The sequence below is a fragment of the Physella acuta genome, unplaced genomic scaffold, assembly GCF_028476545.2.
Source record: "Physella acuta isolate Inbredline_101_S28 unplaced genomic scaffold, ASM2847654v3 ptg000208l, whole genome shotgun sequence".
NCBI classification, from domain to species: Eukaryota; Metazoa; Mollusca; class Gastropoda; family Physidae; genus Physella; species Physella acuta.
Genome location: NW_026731727.1, coordinates 1234638 through 1251017, shown reverse-complemented (window position 1 = coordinate 1251017; position 16380 = coordinate 1234638). Strand labels below are relative to the sequence as shown.

General features: G+C 43.7%; 2 protein-coding genes across 2 annotated transcripts in view; one reads left to right on the top strand and one right to left on the bottom strand.

Moving 5' to 3' along the window:
• LOC131937323 (putative molluscan insulin-related peptide(s) receptor) overlaps positions 1 to 8749 on the top strand; it is a 52769-nt gene extending 44020 nt beyond the window's left edge. Inside the window, exons 25-28 of the mRNA XM_059294618.1 lie at positions 163 to 292; positions 3342 to 3476; positions 4995 to 5198; positions 6936 to 8749. Of these exons, the coding sequence (XP_059150601.1) occupies positions 163 to 292; positions 3342 to 3476; positions 4995 to 5198; positions 6936 to 7623 (1157 nt within the window). The 3' untranslated portion in view covers positions 7624 to 8749. The remainder of the gene's footprint in view (positions 1 to 162; positions 293 to 3341; positions 3477 to 4994; positions 5199 to 6935) is intronic.
• Positions 8750 to 9206: 457 nt separating this feature from the next.
• Positions 9207 to 16380, bottom strand: part of LOC131937324 (RNA polymerase-associated protein CTR9 homolog) — a 35841-nt gene continuing 28667 nt past the window's right edge. Inside the window, exons 21-24 of the mRNA XM_059294619.1 lie at positions 15349 to 15480; positions 14166 to 14311; positions 12713 to 12931; positions 9207 to 9704 (exon numbers count right to left, since the gene is read on the bottom strand). Of these exons, the coding sequence (XP_059150602.1) occupies positions 9290 to 9704; positions 12713 to 12931; positions 14166 to 14311; positions 15349 to 15480 (912 nt within the window). The 3' untranslated portion in view covers positions 9207 to 9289. The remainder of the gene's footprint in view (positions 9705 to 12712; positions 12932 to 14165; positions 14312 to 15348; positions 15481 to 16380) is intronic.

Below are 16380 nucleotides of genomic sequence, written 5' to 3'. Positions count from 1 at the left end.
TTCTGGTAGACTTAGAGCTTGCTACAAACTTTCTGTTATGGTAGACTTAGAGCTTGCTACAAACTTTCTGTTAGGGTAGACTTAGAGCTTGCTACAAACTTTCTGTTATGGTAGAGCTACAACCATTGTGTTATGACCTATGACCTTCCTTCTTGTGCCCAGATTTTGGTATGGCCAGAGATGTGTATATGACAGAGTACTATAGAAAAGATCAGCGCGCTCTTCTACCTGTACGTTGGATGGCACCAGAGTCCTTGAAAGATGGAATTTTTACCACCATGTCTGATGTATGGTAAGTCTTCAACTTGTCCTAAATGTTGTCCTACAGGATCTTTACCATCTCAACACAGCTTAAGGACATGGGCGGGTGTACTTTTCGTCATAAATCCACTAAATCATCGATTTCCCACTTTTACTTGATCTATACAGAATATCCATCGTTGAATCTAAAAATGACATTGTTATGACCCTAAAAACAGTATTTATTTATAAACAAGTAATTAAAAAAAGTCTAGTGACAATTTTAGCGCAATTTCCGTGTGTTATCTAAAAATAGCTCTGTCGTAGCGTAAATCAAGAGCAGGGTTAGTAAAACCATTGGTTAGTTATTAAAACGTTTTTTATTAATTTTTTTTTCAGTATTTTACATGTTTTATTTACAATAGAGTAACATGACTAAAAATCATTGCGCGCCCAGCTAACGAACGTGACGTCGCAGCCATTGAACGTGATGGCGCAGCTATTGAACGTGATGACGCGTGTGGTGTGGTTGGATAAATATGCCTACTAATTCGGTCCAAATTTTAATTAATTAAAAAAAAATGTTGTGACCGAACGAAAGGATATTTTTGAAAACTTTCTTCGGCAATATTGTTCTAAATTATGGCAGGAATCGATTGGTACATGTTTCAAGTCGCTAAGTGGTCTGGTTGCCGAGATATGGGCCAAAAACTGCTTTTTTTCGAGGTTTTTTGGCTTTTCCGGGAAATCCATGAAAGAAACCCGGAATTTTTATGGCCTATGTTCATCCTCGTAACTTGCTTAACATAATTGCTTTTGGAACTAGTCATCGATATTGCTTCGTTGAGGAGGAGAAACGACTTAAAGCTGCGGACACACATCCATCCATTCATTCATACATTCATACATCCAGAAATGACGGGTTAATAAACGCAATTCTCCAGAATGGAAATTGCGCTAAAAACCGGGTTCAAAGTAGTGTGTACAGGGTCATTTGTTAATTTTTTGGTAAAATTAGCCATTTTTCGACCTAGAAAAGTACTATTAGGCTTCACGGAAACCTAATGTGTTTCATATCAATGGAAAGGCCGTGACCTCCTTTCTTTATTTGTTCTAAAATTAAAGGACCAATCAAAATACTTATTTTAATGTGATTATTTTTCTACGTCATAAACTTGTTTATTTTACTCAGTCGGGTTTTTCCGGTATGCAAATTTTGACCTCAATTTTTTCATTGGCGTTCAACGGCGGAAGCTAGTTAGTGATTGGTCGTTTCGCTTCGGAAGTAAACATTCCCTTAGTTTCAGCGCGTTGCTAAGTTTGATCTAGTTTTGTTTCTCTAAGCTTCTGTGAAATACTTACATTATTTTAACATATAATTATTTCAATTAAATATACTATTAACAGTTTAGATTAGTTTGTGTGAATTATCATAAGCAGTGAGACGATTTAATTTGTTTCTCTTTCGATAATGGGTAGAATAAAACACTCGCTAAAAATAGATACACACAAACATCTAACTAATTTACTAAAGCAAGGGCACGTCCGAATGCAACTGATTGCAGCTACCTCTACTCAATCTAGCACTATTCAACAAGCACTGGTGCAGATGTAATATGCACATTTACTAAGAAACTGCGACAATTTAAGACACAGTTTTTACAGACAGAAGAAAGCACTGTTACATCTAGTACTGGTAGTGCTAATTGTAAACCACAGCCATGCAGAATTATTGTCGAATGTGATTTGCTTCTTGATGTTATCAATACATTTCCTCGCCCACTGTGATGTAGTGGCTACTATTGATGAAAACAGTGTAAAGGGTTTGCTTCAAGCATGGTGTGGCAGTAATAAAAATGTTGTAAACCGTAAGTATACAACTGCAAAAGAATCCAGAACAAGGCCATTCACAATAAACAAAGACATCGTCTTATCATAATTGGCTTTAGCAGTGGCGTAGTTTGAGAGGGGTGCAAATCGAAAGTTTGAGGGGGGGGTGCAAATCGAAAGTTTGTCCCCGGGTAAAAATTGGACCCCCCCCCCCCCTGAGACGATCCTGGCTACGCCACTGGGCTTTAGACATGAGACCATGCAAAATATACTGCTGTTTCTGCGATAGCATAATTCAATTTTGGGCCCAGGCATGCTATGGCATTGCTGTCAAAAGAAGGAAACCATAGTCGAAGACTCAGTGAAGGACGCCAAAAAAGACGCGTTGACAACAGCTTTTCTACAGCTCTAGGTAAAACAAAGAGCGCCAAAAAAAAAAAGAAAACTAATAGCTGAACAAGCTCAGAAGGAATATATTCAGCAGCACCATACTTCAGGCTATGAATGTGGTCGATTTTAGTGACATACAGCTGTAAATTTTCATTTTTTGCAACTTTTTGTTGGCTTTTTGCGTTTTTCTCAGTTTGATGTTTTTTTGTACAATTGTTGAAATAACTTTGTTAATAATTATCAGAACTGAACTAAATTTGCTCCAGTTACTCGGTATATATGTTCCAATAAAACTTATTGAACACTTTTGGAATTGTTGTAAAGATTTTTTTTTTTTATTGTTTAAATAGTGAAAAAATTGGACGAAATAATGACATTTTTACAGTGATGTATCGAAAAAAAAAGTAAAAAAAAAACTATCTTCTTTTTTAAAAATGTAATCAATAAGAAGTCTTAAACACATGTGTCTGCAGATTATATTAAGTTTTCAAGAAATTTGTACAAACCATTTTTGAGTTATTTCCATTTAAAAATCGTCAATAAAATCCAATATGGCCGCGTCACCATGGCAACGGAGGATTTAAAAAATTAAAAAAAATATTTTTATGCTTAACTCTTTGAGTTATAACTATTAGCCAAGTATTACATCTTTAGACTTGGAAATAAAGAAGTTGGTATTCATCACCCACCTATGCCCTTAAATGTCCCATAGGACCTTTAGTACCATCTTACCACATGTCTTAAATGTTGTCCTACAGGACCTTTAGTAACATCTAACCACATGCCCTACAGGACCTTTAGTACCATCTTACCACATGTCCTAAATGTTGTCCTACAGGACCTTTAGTACCATCTTACATGTCCTAAATGTTGTCCTACAGGTCCTTTGGAGTGGTGCTCTGGGAAATGGTGACACTAGGAGAGCAGCCGTACCAAGGCCTAGGGAATGATGAAGTCTTGAACTATGTCATAGGCAAGCAGAGGATGAACAGTCCTGTAGGCTGTCCACATGATCTGTGAGTAACATTTGGTCCACCTAACCTGTGAGTAACATTTGGTCCACCTGACCTGTAACATTTGGTCCACCTGACCTGTAACATTTGGTCCACCTGACCTGTAACATTTGGTCCACCTGACCTGTAACATTTGGTCCACATGACCTGTGAGTAACATTTGGTCCACCTGACCTGTAACATTTGGTCCACCTGACCTGTAACATTTGGTCCACATGACCTGTGAGTAACATTTGGTCCACCTGACCTGTAACATTTGGTCCACCTGACCTGTGAGTAACATTTGGTCCACCTGACCTGTGAGTAACATTTGGTCCACCTGACATGTAATATTTGGTCCACCTGACCTGTAACATTTGGTCCACCTGACCTGTGAGTAACATTTGGTCCACCTGACCTGTGAGTAACATTTGGTCCACCTGACCTGTAACATTTGGTCCACCTGACCTGTAACATTTGGTCCACCTGACCTGTAACATTTGGTCCACCTGACCTGTAACATTTGGTCCACCTGACCTGTGAGTAACATTTGGTCCACCTGACCTGTGAGTAACATTTGGTCCACCTGACCTGTAACATTTGGTCCACATGACCTGTAACATTTGGTCCACCTGACCTGTAACATTTGGTCCACATGACCTGTGAGTAACATTTGGTCCACCTGACATGTAACATTTGGTCCACATGACCTGTAACATTTGGTCCACCTGACCTGTAACATTTGGTCCACATGACCTGTGAGTAACATTTGGTCCACCTGACATGTAACATTTGGTCCACCTGACTGCTCTACTTCATCTACCTTTACATACACTACTACTCTAGTTCATCTACCTTTACATACACTACTACTCTACTTCATCTACCTTTACATACACTACTGCTCTACTTAATCTACCTTTACATACACTACTGCTCTACTTAATCTACCTTTACATACACTACTGCTCTACTTCATCTACCTTTACATACACTACTGCTCTACTTCATCTACCTTTACATACACTACTGCTCTACTTAATCTACCTTTACATACACTACTGCTCTACTTAATCTACCTTTACATACACTACTGCTCTACTTCATCTACCTTTACATACACTACTGCTCTACTTCATCTACCTTTACATACACTACTGCTCTACTTCATCTACCTTTACAAACACTACTGCTCTACTTCATCTACCTTTACATACACTACTGCTCTACTTAATCTACCTTTACATACACTACTGCTCTACTTCATCTACCTTCATCTACTGCTCTATTTCATCTACCTTTACATACACTACTGCTCTACTTCATCTACCTTCATCTACTGCTCTATTTCATGTACCTTTACATACACTACTGCTCTACTTCATCTACCTTCATCTACTGCTCTACTTTATCTACCTTTACATACACTACTGCTCTATTTCATCTACCTTCATCTACTGCTCTGCTTCATCTACCTTCATCTACTGCTCTACTTCATCTACTGCTCTACTTCATCTACCTTCATCTACTGCTCTATTTCAGCTACTCTTTGATGCTGATGTGCTGGACATATAAACCAGATCTGCGCCCAAGCTTCAAGGATTTAATACAGATTTTATCCCCTCATCTCAACTCGAAGTTTGAAGAAGTTTCTTTTTATTACAAAGAGCTGAAACAGCTGAATGCTGAGAGCCAGAATGTGGAACAAAGTCCTGGGATTGAGGGGGCCACAGGAGAAGATCAAGGGTACTTTCTCTTGTGTGTTGTCAGCCTCACTAGTTTGTGATGTGTCCCCAGTCTGTGTCTTAATGATGTGTCTCTGTCCCCAGCCTGTGTCCTAATGATGTGTCTCTGTCCCCAGCCTGTGTCCTAACGATGTGTCTCTGTCTGTGTCCTAACAATGTATCTCTGTCTGTGTCCTAACGATGTGTCTGTGTCCTAACAATGTGTCTGTGTCCTAACGATGTGTCTGTGTCCTAACAATGTGTCTCTGTCCCCAGCCTGTGTCCTAACAATGTGTCTCTGTCTGTGTCCTAACAATGTGTCTCTGTCTGTGTCCTAATGATGTGTCTCTGTCCCCAGCCTATGTCCTAACAATGTGTCTCTGTCCCCAGCCTGTGTCCTAACAATGTGTCTCTGTCTGTGTCCTAACAATGTGTCTCTGTCCCTAGCCTGTGTCCTAACAATGTGTCTCTGTCTGTGTCCTAACGATGTGTCTCTGTCCCCAGCCTGTGTCCTAACAATGTGTCTCTGTCTGTGTCCTAACAATGTGTCTCTGTCCCTAGCCTGTGTCCTAACAATGTGTCTCTGTCCCCAGCCTGTGTCCTAATGATGTGTCTCTGTCCCCAGCCTGTGTCCTAATGATGTGTCTCTGTCCCCAGCCTGTGTCCTAATGATGTGTCTCTGTCCCCAGCCTGTGTCCTAACGATGTGTCTCTGTCTGTGTCCTAACAATGTGTCTGTGTCCTAACGATGTGTCTGTGTCCTAACAATGTGTCTGTGTCCTAACGATGTGTCTGTGTCCTAACAATGTGTCTCTGTCCCCAGCCTGTGTCCTAACAATGTGTCTCTGTCTGTGTCCTAACAATGTGTCTCTGTCTGTGTCCTAATGATGTGTCTCTGTCCCCAGCCTATGTCCTAACAATGTGTCTCTGTCCCCAGCCTGTGTCCTAACAATGTGTCTCTGTCTGTGTCCTAACGATGTGTCTGTGTCCTAACAATGTGTCTCTGTCCCCAGCCTGTGTCCTAACAATGTGTCTCTGTCTGTGTCCTAACAATGTGTCTCTGTCCCTAGCCTGTGTCCTAACAATGTGTCTCTGTCTGTGTCCTAACAATGTGTCTCTGTCCCCAGCCTGTGTCCTAACGATGTGTCTCTGTCCCTAGCCTGTGTCCTAACAATGTGTCTCTGTCCCCAGCCTGTGTCCTAATGATGTGTCTCTGTCCCCAGCCTGTGTCCTAACAATGTGTCTCTGTCTGTGTCCTAATGATGTGTCTCTGTCCTAACAATGTGTCTCTGTCTGTGTCCTAACAATGTGTCTCTGTCCCCAGCCTGTGTCCTAACGATGTGTCTCTGTCTGTGTCCTAACAATGTGTCTCTGTCTGTGTCCTAACAATGTGTCTCTGTCTGTGTCCTAACAATGTGTCTCTGTCCCCAGCCTGTTTCCTAACAATGTGTCTCTGTCCCCAGCCTGTGTCCTAACAATGTGTCTCTGTCTGTGTCCTAATGATGTGTCTCTGTCTGTTTCCTAACAATGTGTCTCTGTCTGTGTCCTAACGATGTGTCTCTGTCCCCAGCCTGTGTCCTAACGATGTGTTTCTGTGTCCTAACAATGTGTCTCTGTCCCCAGCCTGTGTCCTAACAATGTGTCCGTCTGTGTCCTAACAATGTGTCTCTGTCTCTGTCCTAACGATGTGTCTCTGTCCCCAGCCTGTGTCCTAACGATGTGTCTCTGTCTGTGTCCTAACAATGTGTCTCTGTCCCCAGCCTGTGTCCTAATGATGAGGTGCCATGTCCACCAGATGGCAGTACCTACCCTACCCTGCAGATAGGCAGGAACCATTGGCAGCCCTCAGACACAGAGTCTGATGATGAGAGAAAGGACCAGGCTTCAGAGAGGTTAAAGTTGTTGCCTGCCAACACAGCAACTAATGAATATACACTCATGTCTCCACCTGCTCACAAAACTTTGGCTTTTTTTCCAACATCACCCCTACAAACTTCACCCCTACAAATGTCACCTCTACAAACATCACCCCTACAAACATCACCCCTACAAACATCACCCCTACAAACATCACCTCTACAAACATCCTCCCTACAATCAACCTCATCCATACAAACATCCTCTCCAAAATCATCTCCCTTACAACCTTTGCTTCCAAAATTAACAGCATCTCATCAGCCCTCCACATCTCACCAGCCCACTACACCTCACCAGCCCTCCACATCTCATCAGCCCACTACACCTCACCAGCCCACCACTCCTCATCAGCCCCCCCAGCCCACCCCACCTGTGAGTAAGCTCCAGACAGGAGTAAACTGTGCAGGGGAGACAACTCACCGGCTGACCAAGAGCAGCAGTGATGGCAGTTCCTCCAGTGGGGGCAGTAACTATCACAGCACCTCCAATGGTCATGGACCTTACCCACACCAACAGCCTGCACTTTGCTAGATAGACACAGCATTACATCAACCCTCTCATTGATAAGGAGCATTTCCCCTGCAGTAGACGAGCCACGTCTAATGAATTCATAATTGCATTACTGTCACAACTCCAGCTGTTTTACAATATGATACTTTGCTTACTGAAACCAAGAACCCATACTACAGGAGCTATTCAAATGTTCTGTGGTAAAGACAAAGTTGAATGTCTACAAGTGTTTCTAGTGGTCATCTAATTCCTGAAAATTGAATGCCGTTTCCTGTGAATGGATGATGGCTTACTCTAATGGTTTGTGATTGAACCCAAGAGTGGAAGAGAGTATTTCTACTGACATCTTGCCTCAATGTTTCAATTGTAAAAACTATCAACGGTTGCAAATTTAGATTTTTATGTTTTTACACATTATTTTATTGTAAAAAAAAGTTTTTGCTGTGAAAGGGGTTTAAGATAACTTTTTATCAATGTACACATTAGTATTGATCAAGGCCCCCCCCCCCCCAACTTGCTACATGTACATGTTTGATTTGATCAACAACTTTTATTCATCAACTCACATTGGCCTTTATCAATCAATAACTTGAAGCTTCAAATTATAGACATGGATGCAGTTTGTTTAAATTTTTTGCTATTTTGGCTGTGTATATTTTCTTTTATTCTATGCATATATTATATACAATCTCTTTTTAGATTTTAAATTGTGCATAGCAAAGTTTTACCGACAACATGTTGCCATTTGTTTCTGACCTATGTAAAATTGTCCTGGCAACTTGTATTCTCTAGCTAGAGAAGACTTGTACCTGTAGACAAGTGAGACCCATTGTACAGACACCCGTATTGTGCCTTGGTGTGCTAACAGGGCAGGAGGCAACAAGGCACTGCTGGCCCTGGGATGTTTCTTTTAGCTACTTCATAGATTTCATGCATTATTGGACTTTTTTGTGCCATGCAAACTGTTGGCAACTGTACTCAATATTAAATTTCATGCATTTTATTTTGAGACTTTTTTGTGCCATATAAAATAATTTTTTTTCATGTGCCATTCTGTCAGTAATTTCAAAGTGTATCATCTGTACAGAGAAATGGATGCAATTGCAGTTTTTTTTTGGTTTCAGAAATAAAGTTAGTGCAAACCATTTATTTCTTGTCCTTTTGAATTTAAGGATATAATATTATTATCATGTAGTAAACATAAGTGCTTTTGCCTGGCCAGTAAACATAAGTGCTTTTGCCTGTCCATTGAAGGTTTGTTAGATTCTCCATACTTTAAAGACTTCCTACTTAAAATAGCGGCCCAAACCCAATGTAATGCTCTGGACTCCATCTGCCCGGTGTTGCTCAATTAAGTCAACAAAATAGTTTGACACTAAGAGCCACATTATAAACTAACTTAACTGCAGAATTTGCTTGATAAAAATAATTTACTTTTTGAAACAACTGCTCAACTTTGTAAAAAAATGAAAAGGTCGATTGGTCTTATCCAGCAGCTATCCACCCCAAGGCAACATTTTAAAAAGTAGGTCAAGCAGCAACCTATCAAAACTAAACTGTCCCTGTCTAACTTATTCACAAGAATTATTTTTTTTTAACATTTATTTTGTAAAACAAAGTACATTTAAAACCATTTCAGAATAAGAAGAACATATTTAATGTCCACTGAAATGTGGGCAGTGTCACCTCAGTCACTCTCAGACCCAGCAGGTCCACCACCTGATCCTGCTTCTGGTGACCTGGACTTAGATCGTGATTTTGACCTGGACCTTGATTTGGATCTTGACCTAGACTTTGATCTTGACCTTGATTTGGATCTTGACCTTGATTTGGATCTTGACCTTGATTTGGATCTTGACCTAGACTTTGATCTTGACCTAGACCTTGATTTGGATCTTGACCTAGACCTAGATTTGGATCTTGACCTAGACCTTGATTTGGATTTTTCACTTCTAGAGCCAGACCTAGATTTCCTTGAGCCTGACCTTGACCTTGACCTATGTTTATCAGAGCCAGATTTCCCGCCCAGACTTCCGTCTTCACTATCACTACCCAGGATGCGGCGCTTTCGTTTGACATTTGATTCTCCCTCACTTTCACTGCTGTAAACAAGAAAAAATTCAGAAACTGTCAGACACAAATGAATCAGTGTCAGACACCTAAAACAAGTTTTTCACATTGTTGTATAAACTAATGTAATGCTTCTGTCAGTTAGTGGGCCATCTTAGTTTCTTACCTAGGTAACCACTTCTGTCAGCTAGAGGGCCATCTTACTTAGGTAACTGCTTCTGTCAGTAAGTGAGCCATCTTACCTAGGTAACTGCTTCTGTCAGTGGGCCATCTTACCTAGGTAACCGCTTCTGTCAGTGGGCCATCTTACCTGGGTAACTGCTTCTGTCAGTGGGCCATCTTACCTAGGTAACCGCTTCTGTCAGTGGGCCATCTTACCTGGGTAACTGCTTCTGTCAGTGGGCCATCTTACCTAGGAAACTGCTTCTGTCAGTTAGTGGGCCATCTTACCTAGGTAACTGCTTCTGTCAGAGGGCCATCTTACCTGGGTAACTGCTTCTGTCAGTTAGTGGGCCATCTTACCTGGGTAACTGCTTCTGTCAGAGGGCCATCTTACCTGGGTAACTGCTTCTGTCAGAGGGCCATCTTACCTGGGTAACTGCTTCTGTCAGTGGGCCATCTTACCTGGGTAACTGCTTCTGTCAGTGGGCCATCTTACCTAGGAAACTGCTTCTGTCAGTTAGTGGGCCATCTTACCTGGGTAACTGCTTCTGTCAGAGGGCCATCTTACCTGGGTAACTGCTTCTGTCAGTTAGTGGGCCATCTTACCTAGGTAACTGCTTCTGTCAGTGGGCCATCTTACCTAGGTAACTGCTTCTGTCAGTTAGTGGGCCATCTTACCTGGGTAACTGCTTCTGTCAGTTAGTGGGCCATCTTACCTAGGTAACTGCTTCTGTCAGTGGGCCATCTTACCTAGGTAACTGCTTCTGTCAGCTAGTGGGCCATCTTACTTAGGTAACTGCTTCTGTCAGAGGGCCATCTTACCTGGGTAACTGCTTCTGTCAGTGGGCCATCTTACCTGGGTAACTGCTTCTGTCAGAGGGCCATCTTACCTAGGTAACTGCTTCTGTCAGTTAGTGGGCCATCTTACCTGGGTAACTGCTTCTGTCAGAGGGCCATCTTACCTGGGTAACTGCTTCTGTCAGTGGGCCATCTTACCTGGGTAACTGCTTCTGTCAGTGGGCCATCTTACCTGGGTAACTGCTTCTGTCAGAGGGCCATCTTACCTAGGTAACTGCTTCTGTCAGTGGGCCATCTTACCTAGGTAACTGCTTCTGTCAGCTAGTTGGCCATCTTACTTAGGTAACTGCTTCTGTCAGAGGGCCATCTTACCTGGGTAACTGCTTCTGTCAGTGGGCCATCTTACCTGGGTAACTGCTTCTGTCAGAGGGCCATCTTACCTGGGTAACTGCTTCTGTCAGTGGGCCATCTTACTTAGGTAACTGCTTCTGTCAGAGGGCCATCTTACCTAGGTAACTGCTTCTGTCAGTGGGCCATCTTACCTGGGTAACTGCTTCTGTCAGTGGGCCATCTTACCTGGGTAACTGCTTCTGTCAGAGGGCCATCTTACCTAGGTAACTGCTTCTGTCAGTTAGTGGGCCATCTTACCTAGGTAACTGCTTCTGTCAGTGGGCCATCTTACCTAGGTAACTGCTTCTGTCAGTTAGTGGGCCATCTTACCTAGGTAACTGCTTCTGTCAGTGGGCCATCTTACCTAGGTAACTGCTTCTGTCAGCTAGTGGGCCATCTTACTTAGGTAACTGCTTCTGTCAGTTAGTGGGCCATCTTACCTGGGTAACTGCTTCTGTCAGAGGGCCATCTTACCTGGGTAACTGCTTCTGTCAGTTAGTGGGCCATCTTACCTGGGTAACTGCTTCTGTCAGTTAGTGGGCCATCTTACCTGGGTAACTGCTTCTGTCAGTGGGCCATCTTACCTAGGTAACTGCTTCTGTCAGTTAGTGGGCCATCTTACCTGGGTAACTGCTTCTGTCAGAGGGCCATCTTACCTGGGTAACTGCTTCTGTCAGCTAGAGGGCCATCTTACCTGGGTAACTGCTTCTGTCAGAGGGCCATCTTACCTGGGTAACTGCTTCTGTCAGCTAGAGGGCCATCTTACCTGGGTAACTGCTTCTGTCAGTGGGCCATCTTACCTGGGTAACTGCTTCTGTCAGTGGGCCATCTTACCTAGGTAACTGCTTCTGTAAGTTAGTGGGCCATCTTACCTGGGTAACTGCTTCTGTCAGTGGGCCATCTTACCTGGGTAACTGCTTCTGTCAGTGGGCCATCTTACCTAGGTAACTGCTTCTGTCAGTGGGCCATCTTACCTGGGTAACTGCTTCTGTCAGTGGGCCATCTTACCTAGGTAACTGCTTCTGTCAGTTAGTGGGCCATCTTACCTAGGTAACTGCTTCTGTCAGTGGGCCATCTTACCTGGGTAACTGCTTCTGTCAGTGGGCCATCTTACCTAGGTAACTGCTTCTGTCAGTGGGCCATCTTACCTGGGTAACTGCTTCTGTCAGTTAGTGGGCCATCTTACCTGGGTAACTGCTTCTGTCAGAGGGCCATCTTACCTGGGTAACTGCTTCTGTCAGAGGGCCATCTTACCTGGGTAACTGCTTCTGTCAGTTAGTGGGCCATCTTACCTGGGTAACTGCTTCTATCAGTTAGTGGGCCATCTTACCTGGGTAACTGCTTCTGTCAGAGGGCCATCTTACCTAGGTAACTGCTTCTGTCAGCTAGTGGGCCATCTTACTTAGGTAACTGCTTCTGTCAGCTAGTGGGCCATCTTACCTAGGTAACTGCTTCTGTCAGTGGGCCATCTTACCTGGGTAACTGCTTCTGTCAGCTAGAGGGCCATCTTACTTAGGTAACCACTTCTGTCAGTGGGCCATCTTACCTAGGTAACCGCTTCTGTCAGCTAGTGGGCCATCTTACTTAGGTAACCACTTCTGTCAGAGGGCCATCTTACCTAAGTAACCGCTTCTGTCAGCTAGTGGGCCATCTTACTTAGGTAACCACTTCTGTCAGAGGGCCATCTTACCTGGGTAACCGCTTCTTCCTTGTATCCGAGTCGGAACCCTCGCTGGATGAGATAACGGCCTTGGATACAATCTTCCTGCGCTGCTTGGCAGTCAGACCATCATCTTTTGCTTTCTTGTCACCCTTCCCTTCTTTTCCTTTGCCTTTTCTTCGCCTCTTTCTATCACCTCTATCATCATTTTCATCATCACTGTCATTAACAAAGTCATCCTTCTTGGACCTGGTAGAGAGAGTCCATGCAGCTTCAGCTTCGTCAATAACTTCCACATTAGTACACACAAAACAAAGGTACACACTTGCATAAATGTACAAACTAAGAGAAATTTACACAGAATACACTCACACATCATTCACAGAATACACTCACAGATCACTCAAAGAATACACTCACACATCACTCACAGAATACACTCACACATCACTCACAGAATACACTCACACATCACTCACAGAATACACTCACACATCACTCACAGAATACACTCACACATCACTCACAGAATACACTCACACATCACTCACAGAATACACTCACACATCACTCACAGAATACACTCACACATCACTCACACATCACTCACAGAATACACTCACACATCACTCACAGAATACACTCACACATCACTCACAGAATACACTCACACATCACTCACAGAATACACTCACACATCACTCACACATCACTCACAGAATACACTCACACATCACTCACAGAATACACTCACACATCACTCACAGAATACACTCACACATCATTCACAAAATACACTCACACATCACTCACAGAATACACTCACACATCACTCACAGAATACACTCACACATCACTCACAGAATACACTCACACATCACTCACAGAATACACTCACACATCACTCACAGAATACACTCACACATCACTCACAGAATACACTCACACATCACTCACACATCACTCACAGAATACACTCACACATCACTCACAGAATACACTCACACATCACTCACAGAATACACTCACACATCATTCACAAAATACACTCACACATCACTCACAGAATACACTCACACATCACTCACAGAATACACTCACACATCACTCACAGAATACACTCACACATCACTCACAGAATACACTCACACATCACTCACAGAATTCACTCGCGCATCACTCACAGAATACACTCACAGATCACTCAAAGAATACACTCACACATCACTCACAGAATACACTCACACATCACTCACAGAATACACTCACACATCACTCACAGAATACACTCACACATCACTCACAGAATACACTCACACATCACTCACACATCACTCACAGAATACACTCACAGAATTCACTCGCGCATCACTCACAGAATACACTCACACATCATTCACAAAATACACTCACACATCACTCACAGAATACACTCACATCACTCACAGAATACACTCACACATCACTCATAATATAAAGTTACCTTCTCTTGGTTTTGCGTTTTTTTCTTTTCTCTCCATCCTCATCTTCCTCACCAGATACACTAGATGACCTCTTCTTCTTTTTCTTTTTAGGCCTCTCCTCTTCACTCTCAGACAAAATTTCTCCATCCTCTGCCCGCTTGGATCTCTGCAATCAGACAGGATTCATTATGTGGCCTGATCCAATAAGACAGGATTCATTACGTGGCCTGATCCAATAAGACAGGATTCATTATGTGGCCTGATCCAATAAGACAGGATTCATTATGTGGCCTGATCCAATAAGACAGGATTCATTATGTGGCCTGATCCAATAAGACAGGATTCATTACGTGGCCTGATCCAATAAGACAGGATTCATTATGTGGCCTGATCCAATAAGACAGGATTCATTACGTGGCCTGATCCTATCAGACAATCAGAATCAACCAATTCCCCACCCCCTAAATGTCAACAAACCTTTCCCCAAAATGTGAAGAAACCTACCTTTCCCCCAAATGTCAAGAAACATACCTTCCCCCCAAATGTCAAGAAACCTACCTTTCCCCAAATGTCAAGAAACCAACCTTTCCCCCAAATGTCAAGAAACTAAACTTTCCCCAAATGTCAAGAAACCTACATTTCCCCCAAATGTCAAGAAACCAACCTTCCCCCCAAATGTCAAGAAACCAACCTTTCCCCCAAATGTCAAGAAACCAACCTTTCCCCCAAATGTCAAGAAACCTACCTTTCCCCCAAATGTCAAGAAACCAACCTTTCCCCCAAATGTCAAGAAACCAACCTTTCCCCAAAATGTCAAGAAACCAACCTTTCCCCCAAATGTCAAGAAACCTACCTTTCCCCCAAATGTCAAGAAACCAACCTTTCCCCCAAATGTCAAGAAACCTACCTTTCCCCAAATGTCAAGAAACCAACCTTTCCCCCAAATGTCAAGAAACCTACCTTTCCCCCAAATGTCAAGAAACCTACCTTCCCCCCAAATGTCAAGAAACCAACCTTCCCCCCAAATGTCAAGAAACCTACCTTTCCCCCAAATGTCAAGAAACCTACCTTTCCCCCAAATGTCAAGAAACCTACCTTCCCCCCAAATGTCAAGAAACCAACCTTCCCCCCAAATGTCAAGAAACCTACCTTCCCCCCAAATGTCAAGAAACCTACCTTCCCCCCAAATGTCAAGAAACCTACCTTTCCCCCAGACTTGCGTGGTCTGTCCTCAGGCTCAGGCTCCAGGTTGATTTTCTTGGCTTTCTCCACAAACACTGCTCTCTGTTCCAACATCTTCTTCTCCAGCTCTTCCTTCTGCTTTTGTTTCTCCAGCTGCACAAACAAGTTATCAGTAGAGAACCAGAACACAGACACCTGGGACCCTCACCTGACCCAGCTGTTACCACCTGACCCAGCTGTTACCCTACCACCTGACCCAGCTGTTACCACCTGACCCAGCTGTTACCACCTGACCCAGCTGTTACCACCTGACCCAGCTGTTACCCTACCACCTGACCCAGCTGTTACCACCTGACCCAGCTGTTACCACCTGACCCAGCTGTTACCCTACCACCTGACCCAGCTGTTACCCTACCACCTGACCCAGCTGTTACCACCTGACCCAGCTGTTACCACCTGACCCAGCTGTTACCCTACCACCTGACCCAGCTGTTACCACCTGACCCAGCTGTTACCACCTGACCCAGCTGTTACCACCTGACCCAGCTGTTACCACCTGACCCAGCTGTTACCCTACCACCTGACCCAGCTGTTACCACCTGACCCAGCTGTTACCCTACCACCTGACCCAGCTGTTACCACCTGACCCAGCTGTTACCACCTGACCCAGCTGTTACCCTACCACCTGACCCAGCTGTTACCACCTGACCCAGCTGTTACCACCTGACCCAGCTGTTACCACCTGACCCAGCTGTTACCACCTGACCCAGCTGTTACCACCTGACCCAGCTGTTACCCTACCACCTGACCCAGCTGTTACCACCTGACCCAGCTGTTACCCTACCACCTGACCCAGCTGTTACCACCTGACCCAGCTGTTACCCTACCACCTGACCCAGCTGTTACCACCTGACCCAGCTGTTACCACCTGACCCAGCTGTTACCACCTGACCCAGCTGTTACCACCTGACCCAGCTGTTACCACCTGACCCAGCTGTTACCACCTGACCCAGCTGTTACTACCTGACCCAGCTGTTACCACCTGACCCAGCT